Genomic DNA, 18,705 nt, shown 5'->3' on the forward strand with positions numbered 1-18,705 from the left:
ATGGACCGTTCCTACTGAATAAAAAATTTATTATATTTTTGTCAATTGTTAGTTTTAAATATTCAGTCTTTCCGCATTTAGTATTAATGACAAATATTGAATTAAATAGAAAAAATGAAAAAAATGTTTCATTTTAAAATTTCTAATCATTTACAACAGTATGAAAACAACCCTCAAACACACACAACATTCCCCCGCAGAACCCATTCCCGTCGCTAGCATTCGAGCACAGCTAGGCAAGATACACGCGATCGTCAGATTTGCGCTTTTGGGGTCGATTTCGCGTGTCCCTTTGGATTCACAGCAAACGAACGAATCAAGTGCAAACGCTTCCCCGAAACGAAGGCAAGGCGACTACAAGCTGTGAAAAGCACAGTTATCTTTCCCAGCCCGTCCAAGCGACCTCGACCCTTTTGTGTCGAGCCAAAGGCTCACACGAAGATGTCGAGCGAAGCATCGAGCATATTTTGGAGGTTTGGCCCGCCTGTTTCGTCTTCTGATACGTGTTTTCCGGTGGTCTTTGCAGGTGGAGACAGCTTTTTTTTTTGGAGGTGCTGACTCTTTCTTGTTCAATCTTTCTCGGGAGAAGCTTCGGGCGCGTCTTCCCGTGTCTTCCAACCCTTTGGGGTTTGGAGGATTATTTTCTGGAGGAAGTGACAGCAGTGTCCGGAAGCGTTGCCCCGCAAAACCTTGCCATTGATCTTGATAGCGGTTTCAATATGGCACTCAAGATCATCTCCCAGTCATCAGATTCATATCTTCCAACAGCGTCTGCTTTTTGAAGTGCAATGAGGTTGAAATGTGGGATCACTCTCACAACTTTTTTGTAGCTCACTGGAGTGGTACCTAACGTGCCCTTTCGATTGGTTACCTCAAAATCCAAAGCAACACACACACACACAAAACACAGGGTCAGAAAGTAAAACAACAACTCAGTAAACCTGAGACCTGAGCAGCTTCAGTGGTGATTGGTGAAAACTTTTGATTTTTACAACCTCACCACCACGGTGTAGCACGTAACCGTTAGAAAGTGTAAAGGTGCTCCCCAAACGAACCCTAACCTCGCGCGATCGCCATCTCGTAGTGGGACGATTATTTTCAATTAAACTAAAAACTGCCCAGCCTCCCCCGAAGATGTTTGGTCCGTTGTTTTACTTTCAATACCATTTCCGTGTCCAATTTCGGGGATGAGAGTAAAGGGGTACAATTTCAGGCACACACACACACAGTTCAGTTTTCTCTAGGTTCTTCTTAAAGGGCCGTACAGTGGGAAGCTTTTTTAGGCGGGATTGGGGCAAAGAACTCGCACTCACCTCCAGCCGCACGAGCAGGGAAAGGCAGCAGGGTCACCAATGTTTTGGTGGTGATGATCAAACAACGATCAGCAGCTAATAACGACGAGACGATGAAGCGAAACTCTGCATATAGATGGAGATCCGTGGCGATGGATCATCAGACGGGGAAAGGGTTGTTTTCTCTCCCTCTCGCTTCCATCTGACCCGACTCCAATGTCGGGTGGGCATGCGGATCTTTCCTTCCGAGCCGTGCCCTGTAACCTGCCCGTAATTAGGTCACAACCGTCGGTTGGTCGTCGTCGTCGGCGTCGCCGTTGTCGTTATCGTAAGCAGTGTTATTTATTTTCTGCCGACGATGATTCTTCTCGCCCGCAGCGAATTACAATCACAGCGCATTAGCGCATGCACGGAAAGGGCACGCGCATCAAAGCAGACGGGGTGTATAAAGAGATGTGAGATAATCGTGCCTCCCAACACAACACACTGAGAAACAAATAAACTCCCGTAAAGCGGGAAAAGGAAATTTGTTTTTGCTTCCTCCAAGCGGGGTAAACACACAAATTGGTGCCTCTCGTCAATGGGCCGCCTCGATATTTAGCCAACAATTTTTTGAAGACTATCAACAGTGCCAGTGGTTTTCGGGTTCGATGTGTTTTTTTTTTGGGGGAGTGAGATAATTTTGTGGGAGCTTGCTGAGCGGGCTTTGCTTATTTGCGCTTTGGTTGCGCGACGGTAACATACCATTTGTAACGATTTGTTTGCTGCTTCAATCGTTTTTGTGGCCAATAAATCATCAGCTCCGATTTCCTCTCTTGCAAGCTCCATTTTGCTTCAAGCTGTTATTTGCAGTGTAGTGTTACGAATTCAAACTTTTGCGCAATTGCGACCAACGAGCCAGCCGGAGAGACATTCATTATTTTGTCGCTCAATTTTTTATAGCTGCTTTTGTTTTTGTGGCAAATCTTCATAACTTTAGACAACGAAAAAAAGAGACTCCTGCTTTGGAAGTGCTGCTTCTTCCTGGAGGCATTACTACAAAAACCTTTCCGAACGCCCTCAGTCTTGACCATGAGTCTATTGGGGCGTGAAAGCGAAAGGCTTCCGTGCGGCGATAATAACCAAACCGCAAATCGACATCGACACTAGAGAGTTACGCTAGAACGCCCACCGGATAGATGTGGCATAGTGCCTAGCAATGTACATCACGACAGGTGCAGGTGAGACATCCATCCTCTGAGGGAGGGTTTTTGTTTTGTTTTTTCCCTCCCCGGCAACGCACTTGCCATTCGACTTCCGTCAACCGGATTGTGCTCAAGGTTCCGGAGCAGAGAGGTACATCAAGCTGCACACGACGGTTGTTACGCATGGTAACGCATGAGGAACCAAAAAAAAAGAAATCCAAATCGGACAGGAAGTGTTCAATAAAAACACCAACCAGACAGTGTGCTTAACCCCTGCCCCTCCTCGCACAATATGACACCAAAAAAACATCGATCGTTTTTGGGAGGCGTTTCATGCTAACCTTTTTTGCTGATTATTTCGAGCAAAGACGATGAATTAATGATAAACTATTACTAAATAGTGATCAATTTATGTATCCTACGTCGGATGCGAAGTTTAAAGATCATCCTTGGCGATTGGATGGGCCGGGTCGCATTCCGATACGGTGCGTGAGCGTAAGGGATGCGTAGTTGGTTGTTGGATGGCTATTGAAAATGTTTAAGGATGGCATTTTAATGCTTCCTGAATTTGAGTGTGCGATATACAGCACGTGGACACTAACCTTATATCTGAAGTGCCATTACAGCCGTCTGTTTTCAGTGCCTTCGACACGTTGAAGGACCTCAACTGATATTATCAACATTTGGAATATTTTACAATTTCTTCATGGGAGTTCACAAGCAAGCAAATTGCTTGGAGATAATAAAGGAAATTCATTCTCGGGAGTTACCTTTACCGTAAACCTTTTATATTTTGAGGAAGATAAGTATTCTTCGAGATTATTACTAAGATGCGCTCTGACATCGAATTGGAATGATGTGATGTGATGTGATGGATACGAACTATGTGATGGAGACGAAATATTTACTTGCCGCAAACTCATAATGTTATAGGAATTATTTCAAGATCGGAGTAGTGCCTAGCACCATACTCACAGATTCATAAGACCCAGAAGACTTCCGTAATGCATAGGATATATATCGCCCGGTAGATCTTAATAGACAAGAGCCATCCGGACGGCGAATTCAAACGCTGTTATAGTGCTTGAGCGGCGCATATCTATGACCTTTGACCTTGAGTGGACTATCTTTCACGGTGTGTTTGACCAATGACTGCTGAAAAATAAACTGGTCGATCTGTATGACAAACCAGACCTCGAAACCCGATGAAATATTGGATAGAGCATGTTTTCAGAATGTGGGACTCATACCTCACCATGAACATGCTTAACAGTGATGCTCAGTTCTACATCTTCTTCTATTTAGCGTAAACGTCCTACGCGGCCATATCGGCTTATACAGGTTTTCAAGATTTTATTCTGACGGGTATGTTATTGAGTTAATTTGAGTTGACGACTGTACCCCGGGACCGCCCTCTGCATCCGCATGCTCAATTTTTGACATTGAGGTGACAGTGACAGGTGATAGTATTTCAGAATGAAAAATAAAATAGCCCTGGAATAACATGATAGTTAACATTCAGTAGGGTGTGTGACGTAGGGACCTGTTGGAGAGCGAGTGCCCACATCGAAGTAAAGCAACAGCAAGAGATTGAACAAACTGGATAACGATAGTTAATCTATCCATTTAATCAAAGCATGCCAACACAAGAAAACATGATAGTGAGAGATATCCTTCAAATTTTGTTTGAAAAACCTCCTATGTCCGATTCTCTCCTATGTCTTCTTGGGTAAAAAAATCCTTGCTTTGGAGATGTTGCTTCAGTGAACTCTACCCGGATGGGAATAGAGCTACATTCTGGCTTGTAGAAACCTCCTCGTCTTTGCGCAAGACTATTGGAGCGCCTGACTAGCGTTGCCATTGTAAGCCTAATATAAAGCAAGGCTTGTTTCTCATGGAGTTAGGATCTCGACTAGCCTTTCATATTATTAGACAGAAGCTGAGTAGTCTACTGTCCCCGTTTCTTCACAATTTTCAAATCTTGTTTGATGTTCCATCTTGTCCCAAAACACATCCATATTAAATTCAATTGGCCTAAAAACAAACGTTATTTTTTCATCTCCCGAAAACCAAACAGTCACTACCAGCTCGCGGGAATCCCCATCCATCATTCTGTGTGTTGACTGCGACAAGAGCACACTTACGCTCAATATCGCCCAAGATTCATTCACGCCAACCAATCAAGCATCGCGTCAGTTCCCAAGAATGGCACAAACACCACAACAAAAGCTACTACTACAACTGCCAACGAAAACGCAAATCGCAAATCGCAACCAAACAAACGCGGGACGCTGCCACTTGATGGCGATTGTCGCATGACCTCATCCAATCTTGACGATAGTAAACACCGCACCGCACAATCACTGTCGCCAGCAGCCAATAACTCACCGAAATCAACGCTTATGACAACCGTTTAAAGAGACCCCTCATCGCCGGGATTATCATCTTCCCGGCAGCCACACTATCAGTCGCTGCGATGGGTGTACCGCGATCGGTTCGTTTGCTGCCAATTCTCCCACTGCTAGCGGTGTGTTGCGGGCCTGTGTTGGGTGCTTTGAACTGTAGTCGTACGTACGACAGCAACGTCCAGTGTGGGCTGCCCGTCCTGCATCCTTCGGCGCTGCCGAAGCAACCGTCCGAGGCGCTGCGGGGCGAGTTCCCGTGGCACGTTGCCATCTACCAGATCGAGTACCGCATCCCGGTGTATAGCTGTGGCGGTTCGCTGGTCAGCAATCGGTACGTGCTGACGGCGGCACACTGCGTCGTGAACTCCAACAACGGGTACACCCTCAGCCCGGACAGCTTCCTGCTGCAGGTAGGCTACCACGAGCTGGGCCTGGTGGTGGAGGGCTGCTCGCAAGAGCGGGGTGTGAGGCGCGTTTACGTACATCCGGAGTTCCGCACGGGGACGTATAGGCATGATTTAGCGCTGCTGGAGCTCGAACGTCCCGTACGGTTTAACGACCGTGTGCTACCGGTGTGTCTCGACACGGAGGAGGACGATCCGGTCTCGTTCTATCGCCAGATCGGCAAAGTGCCCGGCTGGGGCTACACAGAGTTCGACGAGGTGTCCACCTGTCTGCGCATGACGGAAGTGCCGACCGTCAACTATACCCGCTGTCTGGCTAGCAACCCGGAGGTGTTCTCGAACACCATCTACGACGGGATGTTTTGCGCCGGGTACGCCAATGGGACGAACGTGTGCAATGGTGATTCGGGCGGCGGGTTCGTAACGTTCCGGCATGGACGCTGGGAGCTGCAGGGGATCGTTTCGTTTACTGCGCTGCGTGACGCCGAAATGGCCATGTGTGACACGAAGCAGTACGCGGCGTTTGTGAAGCTGCGGTACTACCGTGGCTGGATTGGCAGCGTGCTGGATGGGTCGTGGCAGTGGTCCAAGAGTGACAAGTTGGTACAGCTGGATGGTGATGGGCCGCCCGGGATGCAGCCGGAGATGCCTACCGATTGTGGCAAGCGCAGGATCACCACGATGCCACTGATCGTGAACGGGGTGCGCAGTGTGGCCGGTGAGTGGCCGTGGCATGCGGCCGTCTTTGCGGTGTCGAAACGGTCGCGCGAGTACCGCTGCGGTGGGACGCTTGTCAGCCAGCGGTACATCTTGACGGCGGCAAGCTGTGCGGCCGATTGGCACCACCGGAAGCGACCGTACGTCGTGCAGCTCGGCCAGCATCAGCTGTGGGAAGGCTCACTCACCGGGCGGGAGGTACGCGTGCTGGGCGTGGAGAGTAGTGGCGATAGCACGCTGGCGCTGCTGAAGCTCGAGGTGAGCGTGGAGTATGATGACTACATACAGCCGATCTGTTTGCCATCTGCGGTGCCTGCGCGCAATCAAACCGATGCCGTCGGTGAGCGGATCGGGCTTATTGCCGGGTACGGGCAGACCGATCCGGACGGGGACCCATCGGCGTACCTGCAGGCGGCCCTGATGCCCATCGTGGACAGTGGGCTGTGTGTGATCTATCGGATCTTTGACAAGCACGAGGAGCACAGGATGTTTTGTGCAGGGCACGGCAATGGTAAGATGGAGCTGCGATCGTGCGTCCGCGATCTTCTCTAACGCGCCCAACTCTCTCCCACGCTAGGAACTAACGCCTGCCGGGGCGATCAAGGCGGCGGCTTCTACGAGGTATCACCGCAGGGCGTCTGGACACTTACCGGCGTCATCGGCAAGATCAATCTCTACCGCAAGCGGTGCGATCCGTACGGGTACGTCGGGCTGGCCAATGTGCTGCACTATCTCGAGTGGATAGCGGACAGGGTGCGGAGTGCGCTGGCGGGAGCCGTACCGGACACGGTACAGCCACCGGCAGGGCCGAAAGGGCATCACTCCAAGGGATGTCGACGTAAGCATCATCATCATGGATCGCACAAGCGAAAGGGCGGTGGCTCGCGGGAAAGCGGATCTAGCGAGGACAGTAACGAAAGCCGCGAACGCTCCATCACCTCGTCCGTCAAGAACGTGATGCAGGCGAAGGTGGACCTGGTGAAAGATATACACGGTGCGGCGGGTTCTACGGTTAAGAAAATTTTCGGTTAAATAAAACAAAAAGCTGGGCTCCTATCTCACACTTCTTGGGTCTCAATGTTGTGCAGATTCCCAAAAAAAAACCTCGAACCCAATTCTCCAAAACGGCTCTCGAAGAATGGGGCTATCACCACAGCGGGAAGAAAATTGTGCAAATTGTAAAGTCGCTTGCGCTTCCTTCTTTAAACAAACCGCAACTCCAGTGCAAAATAAACAACATGGGAGTCTCAACAAGCGCCCAAAACTGCCGGGAATGATGATCTCCAGTAGGGGTAGGGTAGACCCAGGCCCTCGCCCCGGTACCGCAATTATGGGTCGTTAACTCGCGTTTCGTCAAGTGGGGAGGCTTTTGTTTTCGTTCCGTTCTGTTCGAGCGCACGGTGGATGTTTTTGGGGGGGGGGGAGGAGGCCCGCGTTTGAAGTGTTCCGGTGGTCTCACCAGCCAACAAGTGCACGCAATGTGTGTGTGTGTGTTGGTAAGTCCAACCGATGTTTTTTTTTTTCAGGTTCATCCAGTTTAGTGGTAGCAGGTGGTTCCACACAAATCGGACTGAAGCTTGTTACTCGGCATGTCTCTGTAAATTCTCTGCTTGCCAGCACTGGATTTCTTGCGGCAAGATTATGCTTCATTTTGATGCAGCTTGTAAGCCACCAGAGCCCGTCCATAACTAACGTAACGCAGATTAGTTAATACAGGAATACAATAAAGCTGTAAAATAAATTACAAGCTCCTTTACTTATTGCTAGACCCTCTGTATACTTTTCTGGTGTCATGTTGTTCAGATCTTTGCACTCGATTGCCGGGACTCTGCAACATCTCTTTTACCCCATATCCTGTTTCCTGTATCCTGAAGAGCTTGATTTTACGTGAGGAATTATTTTGTATTATTTTTATGATTGATGATCATCTGAATTAATTCACTACAACGGTATACTTTAATACTGAATACTGCATTAAAGCCAGGCCCAAGTGCCACAGATTAAGCCTAAACGCCTAAAAATCAAATATCAGTAGAAACAAAAAAACGAAAGCTCCATAACTTCACTAGTTTGCTCAATAGATGGCGTTAAATAACTGATGATTATATTATCGTCCTTCTCTTGCCATGTGTTTCGCCTAGCTTCATCCAATCATGGCATATATAGCCTTCTAACTTTCCAAGCAAAGATCCTTAAGAATAGTCGTATGGTCTGATACACGAGTATCAACACCATCGACCAATACTCAAATCTCACTAGCTTCAGTTCTGATGGAGTGGAGTTTAGAATTTAACCAATCGTATCGCCGTCCAAGATCTAGCATAGCTTCAATGTGAGACCATACGACAATACAGAGCGAAGGAGAAAGCTCCCAAAGCGAGGAAAGCTAGCTACACTGAGTAGCTATCCCACCAACAGTTGGCGCCACCATGAGTCGTTCACTGTCAGCTGAAGGAAGATTCTTTTTAGATTCCCTTTAGGTTGAGAACTAAAGCCGTTTAGAACCCGTTTAGTGGTTGTTCAGTGGATTTGTGGTACTTGGAGGATTATATACACCAACCAACGTTGCCCAGCAGAACCTGAAGCCTTTCAATGTTAATAAAACATAATTTCTTACCATTATTAAAGTAACTCCAATACTCTAAGCCAGGGGTCTCCAAACTACGGCCCGCGGGCCGCATGCGGCCCTCAAGAGCTTATGATGCGGCCCACGATAACTTTGCCAGAGTTAATATAAATATTACGTTATTATGACTTTTTCAAATACCAATGTATTTTTTACTTTTCTTAGACAAAAATCAAGCATTAGTAACACGAAACTGTACAAGTATCGTTAGTATTTTGTTGTAAAAACGAGATTTAAACGTTCACTCATCAGTTAAAGCTAGCGTCAAATGGCCCTCAACGTAGTTATTTTTGAAGCAATGCGGCCCGCGAGATGAAAAGTTTGGAGGCCCCTGCTCTAAGCCGTCGCTAAACGCTCTTTTTTAGTCGGGAAATGGCCACTTTTTTAGTTTAGTTTTAGTGAGCTAGCTTATAACTAATTCACTGTAATGAAACTGAACTTCACAAGATTTACAGCTAATAGCAAGAATTTTCATATTCTTTTGTTCGCAGCAATTGAATAGTTTGTCATGTCATTAATTTCATTCATGAACGTGTAGTACTATTCACAGAAAAAATCCAATTCTGCTCTAAAGCAAAACTGTCTTAACATACTTACGATAAAAATCGACGGTATGAGTACGGTGGCTGAATAAAAAAAAATTCAAAATATCTTTAAACCATCCAAACTAACTGCAAGCTCTTCATTTCTTGCCATCTTTGCTAACGTATTGTTTTAAATATTAACATAAACTAGAAGCGTATTTTCATTTAAAAGATGTGCTTTTTTAGCCCAAAATGACCGAAGCAGGTAAAGTTGTGCAAATATTGTCATTTTTCAAGTAGCATGCATGTTATCAGCAATATTTATCCAATTGGACATTCTTATCCCAGTTAAACTGTCGGTAAAAATTCTCTTGTTTGTTTTTTTTATCTGCATCAAATTTCTTTGCACGTTACGTAGCTTATGGACAACCCTTTAGCCGTTAGGCTAAGCCGACAAATTCCCATGTACCAGGGAGCGCTGTCGTTAAGAAACCGTGGGCGAGATTCGCTGCATTTGTTCCTGTCCAAAACGGAACAGATGTTTGTGGGTCATGAAGTAATTGAGAGATTAGCGACGACTTTGGAACGATTGGAGTTACTTACCTCGGTCAGTCGGCCGCTTTTTCCTGCAATTTGAAAGAAATCTCAGTTAGAATCTCAGTCAGTTTGAATAACATTGGCGTACTGTTTTGAAACAGTTCTTACCTGTATCTTACCTCAGGGCTCAAAACTAAAGCCTAACAGGGCTTTGCTTCCCAACAGGTTGCGTTCCTTAACTATCCATCTCCCTTTCTCCAAGCGCACCTAATTATCACCCTTAATTCGATAGCCTTTCATACCTTCCCGCGGGCCCGTTAGAACCGAATCTCGTGCAGCATCACATTTACCATTTGGCCGCTAATGAATGTCAACCAGCGAAGAATGGTGCTGCGTGCAGAGGCGCTGTTTTACGATCGTGGAAGATCGCTCGGTGCGTAAGCTTAGGCGCAGGCACCTTCACCACTTGATGCTCGAATTCCCGAACGTCCCTATTGCCTCGGTGCGCTTGATGAATGTGCCACCAGCTCATTCTGGGCCGTCAAGAACGTGAGGCCTGCTTTTTTTCTGTCGGGAAATGGGCACTTTTTTATATATCATAATTAAAACAACAGACCCGAAATTAGTTAATGAACCCAATCGGTGCCCTTTTTCCTGTCATAAACGTTTCACTTTTTTGGTGGGGTGGGGTGCAGACCAAGAAGAAGTTAAGACTGTGCGTTAAGGCGTTCACGCGCTCGAAGGCATCCGCGGAAAACCTGTTTTTAGGAACAACCGAAAATCCGATCGCATCGAAACCGTTCCAGGCCGGTGCGTTTCGTTCTTGCTGCCTTTCGCCGTCCCGCGTGTGAAGTAAAAAAAAACACACAGAACTGAACAACAACAAAACAACACTCTAACGGTACTACCATTTCTGACCAAAAAAAAACCTCCCTCGTGGACAACTTTTGCATCTCGTCGCTGGGGCGACAGGTTTTCACAGATCGCTTTTGGGGCCTGGGACGGACACGGTCGGTGTGTGTGTGTGGGTAGGTAGAATTTGGGTTGGGTCACCGAAAGTGACGTAGAGCCTCGGCCCGTACGTACAGAACAGCGCCAAAATGGGAGAGGGCGAGAGCGATAGAAACGAGAGGCGAGATTCCTACCGGCAGATTGGCCCCGGATAGCAGGCCAGCAGGCCCGAATGGCGGGTGAAAAGAAAATACCACCGCCCCCTTACGGCATTTGATATTTAAATCATGCGCCAATTGAGCGATCGTCGTCGTCGTCGTCTTATGGCACCTTCGATCTGCCGGCAGAGTGGCCTTTTACATCGGCTTTGCCTCTTTGCGGTTCGGTTGGCATTTAGCGAACAGGAACCGTGGGGAGTCGGCATTGATTGGCAGCAGCAGGAAGGGAATGGAAGCTGCTTCGCCTCACTTCACTACGGGATCTCTAAGCCAAAACCAGTCATCTGGCACTGTGCTCGCTGCTCGATAATGATTAATTGCACAGTGCTGGAAGGGAGCCCGCCCGAGCACAGACCCAGCCAGCACTCAGTGTGTGTGTGTGTGTGGGTATGGAGGAAGTATTACATTTCATTACTCAATCGATTTCGGCTTGTGTGAAAATGTGCACCGACGACAGGTTTTAGCAGCAAACGGACGAGACTTCACAGCGAAGAAATTGTCGTGACGACCGAGGTTACGAACTACACCTCCGCGCCCTAGTACATCTGTTGCGCAAGATGGCCAACGCTGGTAGCGCTAATTAGGGAAACGTATTAGCAATAATATCTTTTTCAAATACCCCCCCCCCCCCCCCCCCAAAAGTGCATCGTTTTGCTAGTGAACGGAACACAACCTGACAGCGCTTGAGTAAGAGATCTGTCCTGAGCACACACTGCCATCATCTATTATGAAGACGCTTCACAGCTTTCTACTCATTTGTCTACTTAGACCGCTGGCACCCCCTGGCAGGAAAGCGGTAAGAATTATGAATTCAACGATTTAAAACAAATGTTTAAGCAAACAGACAGCAACCTCAATCTGCTCCGTTTTCTTTCCGTTCTACCGGCGTACGGCGTTGAAGTTACAGTTACAATTCATCTCAATCTTTTTGGGCCCGTGTGCTCTTAACGACTTCCAGAATTCCGTCGCCTGCCGGTAATCGTGAATCGTGTCAACATTTTGTTGCTCGCTCGGTTTGCTTGCTTCATCCCACTTTCCCACAACCCCCATGCTGGCCGGTGAACGATCAAGCAGCCGAAAATGGGAAACGACGAATCGGGTATATGCATATGTATGTAACGGAGTGGAAAACCTGTTCGCTGTGTATGATTCAGTAGTGTGGGGCTTGCTTTTTTTGGTTTTGTTTTTCGTTTTGTTTTTGGCCATTCAGCCTGACGGCTGACGTATTGCCATGTTCTGCAAAGGGATTGACCTAATTTCTAGATGCCATTCTCGTGAACCTTGCCCGCGTGGTCCGTTCTCTTGCCAGCGTGCTTGCTGATTAGTGATGGGAGTCGGAGTTGATTCCGGCTAGCTCCAAAGCTTTCTGGAATCGATTTCGAATAGTAGGTCTGGAATCAGCTCCGGAATCGGAGTAGGCTCCGGAATTGGCTTCGAAGTAGGCTCTGAAATCGGTTCCGAAATCTGCTCCGAAATCGGATTCAGAATTTGCCCCAAAATCTGCTCAGAATCGGTTCCGAAACCAGAATCGGCTCCGTAATAGGATCCGGATTTGGCTCCAAAATCTGTTCCGGATGCAGAATCAGTTCCGGAATCGAAATCAGCTTTCAAATCGGAATTGGCTCCGAAATCTGAATCGGCTCCGAAACAAGATCCGGATTTTGTTCCGAAATCAGAGTCGGTTCCGGAATCAAATTCGGCTTCCAAATCGGCTCGGAAATCTTAATCGTTTTCGAAATCGGAGTCGGTTTCGGCATCTCCATGAGAATAGACATTTAGGTACAATGATGCTATATATTGATATCCGCAAAGAATCCATTCAAATTCAGATTCATGGACTGATTTCGCTAATTAGTCTTCTTGTTTTAATTCAAGAACTGATTCTCATTCTGGATCTAATTCCAATTTCTGGAGTCAATTCTGATTCCGTTTCCGAAGCAAATTGTGATTCCCAGGCCGATTCCAATTCCGGAGCCAATTCCAACTCCAGAATTTGCTCCGGAATCGTAATCGATTCCAGCATCGGAATTGGTTCAGGAATTGATTCCGAACATGAAATCGAAATCGGAGTAGGCTCCGGAATTGTTTCCGGAATCGGATCCGAAATTGGCTTCGAAGTAGGCTCTGAAATCGGCTCCAAAATCTGCTCCGAAATCGGATTCGGAATTTGCCCCAAAATCTGCTCAAAATCGGTTCCGAAACCAGAATCGGCTCCGAAATCGGATCCGGATTCGGCTCCAAAATCTGTTCCGGATGCAGAATCGGTTCCGGAATCGAAATCGGCTTCGAAATCGGAATTGGCTTCGAAATCTGAATCGGCTCCGAAATAGGATCCGGAATTAGTTCCGAAATCAAAATCGGTTCCGGAATCAAAATCGGCTTCGAAATCGTAGTCGGTTTCGGCATCTCCATGAGAATAGGCATTTAGGTACAATGATGCTATATATTGATGTCCGCAAAGAATACATTCAAATACAGATTCCGGAACTGATGTCGCTAATTAGTCTTCTTGTTTTAATTCAAGTACTGATTCTCATTCTGGAGCTAATTCCAATTTCTGGAGTCAATTCTGATTCCGTTTCCGAAGCAAATTGTGATTCCCAGGCCGATTCCAGTTCCGGAGCCAACTCCGGAGCCACTCCAGAATTTGCTCCGGAATTGATTCCGAACATGAAATCGGAATCGGGTAGGTCCGATTCCGAGCTCCCACCACTATTTCTTATCATGCTTTGTACAGCGCTGTACTTAAAAGTCTGTATGGCCCGTTAATTTTTGTTTTTTTTTTTTTGGGAAAAAGTGCCCCGCAGCGCTTTTGTAACATGATAAATGTGGTGCCAGATTTGATCTTACATGCACAACAAACCGAAAGCACTCACTTTACCCCTTACATTTGAATCTGTTTCTCAAGCATAAAAACTTAAATTAAATTCTCAACACACGCAACCTTTTCCTCAACAAATCAATAATGTATGTACAAGTTGCAGTTGTCCCCGTAGCTTATTGACCTGCGGCCGGCACTTCGAATATCTTCGCTGTGCAGTCCTCCGAGGTGGACAGGATCAGGTTGCGCTGCCTGTCGTACGAAAGGCTCTGGATGTCGTTCGTGTGCCCGTCGAGGGTGAACCGTTTCGCGCCGCTCCGGAAGTCCCAGCCCTTTATCCAACCGCCCAGCGTACCGGCACAGATGGTAAAGTCCTTCAGCCAGACCAATCTGTTGTTGGAAAATAATAATAATAAAAAAATAAATTAATTCAGATAATTCAATAAACCAATCAGGTCTTTCGACACTTACTTGGTAATGCCGTTCGGATTGTCGTCCTCACACTCAACGCGCTTCGTCTGGCGGGCCGTGTCCCAGATCGTCAGCTTGCCCTGCAGCGTGCCCGACGCGGCCACCTTCATCTCGAACCCGGGATAGTCCACCAGCACCGACTCGATCGGGTACTCGTTCGGTGCGACCAGCTGGCCCAGCACGCCGCCCGGGCCCATCAGGTACAGGCTGCCGTCCTCGCACCCCGTCACGAACAGCTGCCCGTCCTGGTCTGCGGCCAGCGCCGTTATGTTCTCCTTGTGCCCGACCGTACTGTCCACCTCCAGCAGCGGCGTGCCCGACTTCAGATCCCACAGCTTCACGTGCCCATTGCCGTACCCGACGAGCAGCCGCTTGCCGTCGTGCAGCAGCTCGGCCGATTCGGTGCGTGCCTCGTGCCCGGGCAGCACCTTACAGTCGCCGGACGGGATGCGCCACACGTACACCTCGCCCGCCTCGCAGCCCGCCATCAGCACGTTCGCGCCCGTGTGCCAGCGCATCCACCCCATATCGCCCACGGTAAACTCCCACACCTGGCGATAGTTTTGGCTCACCTTGAACACCTGTATGTAGCCGGCCATATCGCCGGTCGCGACAAAGCTGCCATCGTAGCTGAAGCCCACCGCCACCACCGAGTCGGAATGATTCATCACCTCGTGCAGCACCTCGCCGGTGCGTATGTGCCACACGTACGCTTTGTCATCCTCACCGCCGGTAACGGCTAGCTCTTCCGTGGGGTGAAGGGCGCCACAGAACACCGGCGCGGTGTGTTTGGTGAACGTCAGCTTTGCATCGTCCTGTACGGGCGAACGGCGAAGGGCGTGCTGTTCCGCTGCCGGTCCCGCTTCTGCGTCCACTGAAGGAAAGAAGCAAGGGCAATCATTACTAAAGCTGCTAGCTGTGGAAGAAAGCAAAAACACGACCGCCACAATCTTACACTCTTCGTCTTCCGCTTCCTCCTGCTCCCATGCGTCCAGCACCTCATCGGCATCGCCCACGTAAATCAACTCCTCGTCGTCGTCATCTTCCCCCACCAGCTCGTCCATCGGTGAACGGGGCGGCGTATTTTCGCGCATTTTCACTCAGACAGCGACGTGGAATGGGAAACTTAATAGGGGAAAATACAAACTCTCGTTTCACAACGAAACTAAAAACCAAACTGCTTTTGCGAGAAGGGAATACCATGCGGTACACGCTGCACAGCAATAACAATAACAAACCGGGTAACGTCAACTCTCGGACAGGGGCGCATAAACGCAACGCAGCGCGCTTTTACCGGCTTTCAGAGTGACCAGAAATAACGATTTGTCTGAATTGCTACCGATTTTTGATATTTTTTTGTTTATTTTTATAGAGATTTTGAGCCAATTGGTCTCATTCGGCTCTAGGAATTCTTTGATTAATTTAATCAACAAATCCACCAAACGACCGCTCAACGGGTTCTAAACGACTCAAGCTCTCTACCTAAACGAAATATAAAAAGACTTCGTTTAGCAGACAGTGAGCAACTGATGCATTCTAAAATAGCAACAACAAAAAGCTGGTGGTGCCATCTGTTGGTGGGATTCTCATCCAGTGGAGCGCTTTCCTCGCTTTGAAAGCTTTATCGTTCCCTTCGTACTGTTGTATGATTTCAAATTGAAGTTTTGCAACACTAAAACTAGAACGGTGATACGATTGTTTCAATACTCTTAGTGCCACAGATTACCCAAGCACCACATATTAAGCTTAAACGACTGGAAAATCAAATATCCATAAAAAAAAACAAAAGCTCCATAGCTTCATTGGTTTGCTCAATTGGTTTGTAAAGAGGGAATGAGAATGCCCTCCAAGCGTGGAAGCTCCACTGGTTGGGCATCCCACCAACAGATGGTGCCACCAGCTTTTTCTATTTTTATAATGTATGAGTCGTTTGCGAAGTCTTTCTATATTCCGTTTAAGTTGAGAGCTCTAGTCGTTTATCCCAAGCGCCACAGATTAAGCTTAAACGACTGGAAAATTGAATATCCATAGAAAAAAAATGAAAGCTCCACAGTTTCATTGGTTTGATCAATAGATGGCGTATTACAACTCATCAATATATTGCTATCCTTTTCTTGAAATGTCTTTCGACAATTTTCATCTTATCATGACCTATATAGCCTTATAACTTTCTGAGCAAAAATCTATATGAATGGTCGTGTGGTCAGATACGTGGGTATCAACACCAACGACCATTACTCAAATCTCACTTACTTCAGTACTGGTGGTTTCCGTTGGAGTTTAGTATTTAAACAATCGTATCGCCGTTCTACACACTTAAAAAATTTTGCCGAATCTCGGTTAATTTTTGCTGAGATCAGCACAACTGAGATCTCGGCAAAGATCTCGGTTAAATTTCTGTTGCCGAAATCTCGGTTAAAAATGCAATTGACATTTTGTTTTGACGTTTACGTTTAACCGAGATTTTCGGTTAGAGCAATCCGAGATTTCAGCTAATTATAAAAACAATTTTTTTAAATTTTAGTGGTTTTATTTGCGTAAAAAGTTAGTTTGAGTTATACAAACACAATTATTTATTGAGCCACAACCATAACAGCCAGAGCCCATGCTGATTGCCGATGTACATTTTCTGCAGCATGATGCCACCATCGTATCTGTAGTTGGACGGCTGGAAGTCACCTCCCCCCCAATTGTGAGAGTTGTGGTGGGATGGGAAGCGCAGGGACGGGCGCCGATACAACACCAGATGGTGTATAGCGTCTTGATGTAGTAAGGGTGCGTTAAGATGGGCCGGGCATAGAGCGGACACCGGTACAGACACGGTTCTGTAAAGCGGGCAGAGTGAAACAAGCCTGAGTGAACCCTGATTGGAAGTCACGTGGTCGAGTATTTGGATATTTACCTCGTGAAGGTAACTGGAAATGAAACCTGGAAGTCCGAACAGGCCGGTAAAGGTTGGTCCAATCGAACTAGCATCCGGTAATCCTTGGATAAGGACTGCTTCGAGCGACGATCTTATGTGCACTGGCTACGTGCGTTGACAGAGCTTCGTAGCCCACCCGTGTCCGATCGTACGCTACTGATGATCGGTTTCTTCACGCTGGGTGTCATATTTGCATTTATTTTTCACACTATTAATTTTATAACACAAAATCACTCCGAAAGGTTTCTGCATCGACAAAATGTTGAATGACAGATAGAAAACCGAGCCTCGGCTAACTCAAATAGCATGGCCGAAATTTCGGTTAGTTTGACAGATGACCTCGGTGACAGCAGTGTTTACGTACGTAATCGGCATGTTGTGTTGCCGAGTTTCGGTTAAAATATTTGTTTAACTGATATTTCAGTTTTAAATGGTACTGATTATCGGCAATGGGAAATTTTCAACTGACATATTAGCAAGAATCGAAAGAGCCGACGAATTTCGGCAGTTTTTTTAACCGAGGTCGTGAAATATTTTTAAGTGTGTAGTTCTAGCGATGCATAACTTCAATGCGAAACCATACAACAGTACAGAGGAAATGAGAAAGCTCTCCTCCAAGCGATGAAGCTCAACTGGTTGGGGTATCCCACCAACAGAGAGCGCCACCAGCTTTTTTGCTATTTTTAGAATGCATGAGTCGTTTGCCGTCTGCTAAACGAAGTCTTTCTATATTCCGTTTAGGTAGAGAACTTGAGTCGTTTAGAAGCCGTTTAGTGGTCGTTTAGTGGATTTGTGGCACTTGGGATAATCCGTTTAGTGGTTGTTCAGTGAATTTGTGGCACTTTGGGGAGCTCTGTCACGGCCCTTAGTGGCTGCTTGGAGCCCCGAGAAAAAAACTCGCCACCTCTGAGAAGAAAATTCACATCTCTATCCTTTTGAGATTTCAGAAAGGCCTGCATTCGTGTGATCACCGATCCAAATCTAATCCATGCTATTGAAATATATAAAGGATGCATTTTCTCGTAAGATAGAACTTTTATTTTGCACATTTGTACCCCCTAACCTCAACCCTCCACAATCAACAAATTTTTTAACTGAGATTCAAGTTTAAAAACCACCAAAAACTATTCATAAAATTGAGGTGGTATTACCAAAAACCGCCAAAATAATCTGGCCACACTGACAAAGCGGTTGTGCAAACGGCTGTCGGATGTGTGTCGGAGGATCAATTTAAAAGGGCGGTTGAATTTTTATGCTTTTCTGTTATGTAAAAAAGAGGTTTTGAAGACATTGTTTTCGCCCTTAATTGAAAATATTGAAAATAAAGGTTAAAATTTTCACAAAAATTGCAAATTTTCTTAAGCTATTTGTATCTCTTTCTGACGTAATTTTGCATGCTTATGTTGTCATTGACCAGTAAAAAAAGCCGTTGCTGCAGTCACTAAAAAAAACCAATCCCCCAAATAATCATACAGGACAAATCATCACATCAGATAATGTAATGTTGTACCTAAAATGTATGCAAACTACAGCAGAAAAGGATACAAAATTACACCCCAAAATTACGCGCCAGCAAATTGTACACCAACGGCCTTCGATAAACATAACCCTAAAGGGGGGGATGGAAGAGGA

General features: G+C 46.7%; 2 protein-coding genes across 2 annotated transcripts; one reads left to right on the plus strand and one right to left on the minus strand.

Moving 5' to 3' along the window:
• Positions 1-4,849: 4,849 nt before the first annotated feature.
• LOC120958547 (transmembrane protease serine 9-like) lies at positions 4,850-7,075 on the plus strand. The gene is made up of 2 exons (XM_040381426.2): positions 4,850-6,513; positions 6,580-7,075. Exons 1-2 carry the CDS (start codon positions 4,953-4,955, stop codon positions 7,032-7,034), a joined length of 2,016 nt encoding a protein of 671 aa, XP_040237360.2. The 5' UTR covers positions 4,850-4,952; the 3' UTR covers positions 7,035-7,075.
• Positions 7,076-13,287: 6,212 nt separating this feature from the next.
• Positions 13,288-15,410, minus strand: LOC120958389 (angio-associated migratory cell protein). Its single transcript, XM_040381148.2, has 3 exons — positions 15,106-15,410; positions 14,151-15,024; positions 13,288-14,069 (listed from the first exon to the last, which is right to left on the minus strand). Exons 1-3 carry the CDS (start codon positions 15,242-15,244, stop codon positions 13,856-13,858), a joined length of 1,227 nt encoding a protein of 408 aa, XP_040237082.2. The 5' UTR covers positions 15,245-15,410; the 3' UTR covers positions 13,288-13,855.
• Between the last annotated feature and the right edge of the window lie 3,295 nt (positions 15,411-18,705).

Source organism: Anopheles coluzzii, chromosome 3 (genome assembly GCF_943734685.1).
Source record: "Anopheles coluzzii chromosome 3, AcolN3, whole genome shotgun sequence".
NCBI classification, from domain to species: Eukaryota; Metazoa; Arthropoda; class Insecta; order Diptera; family Culicidae; genus Anopheles; species Anopheles coluzzii.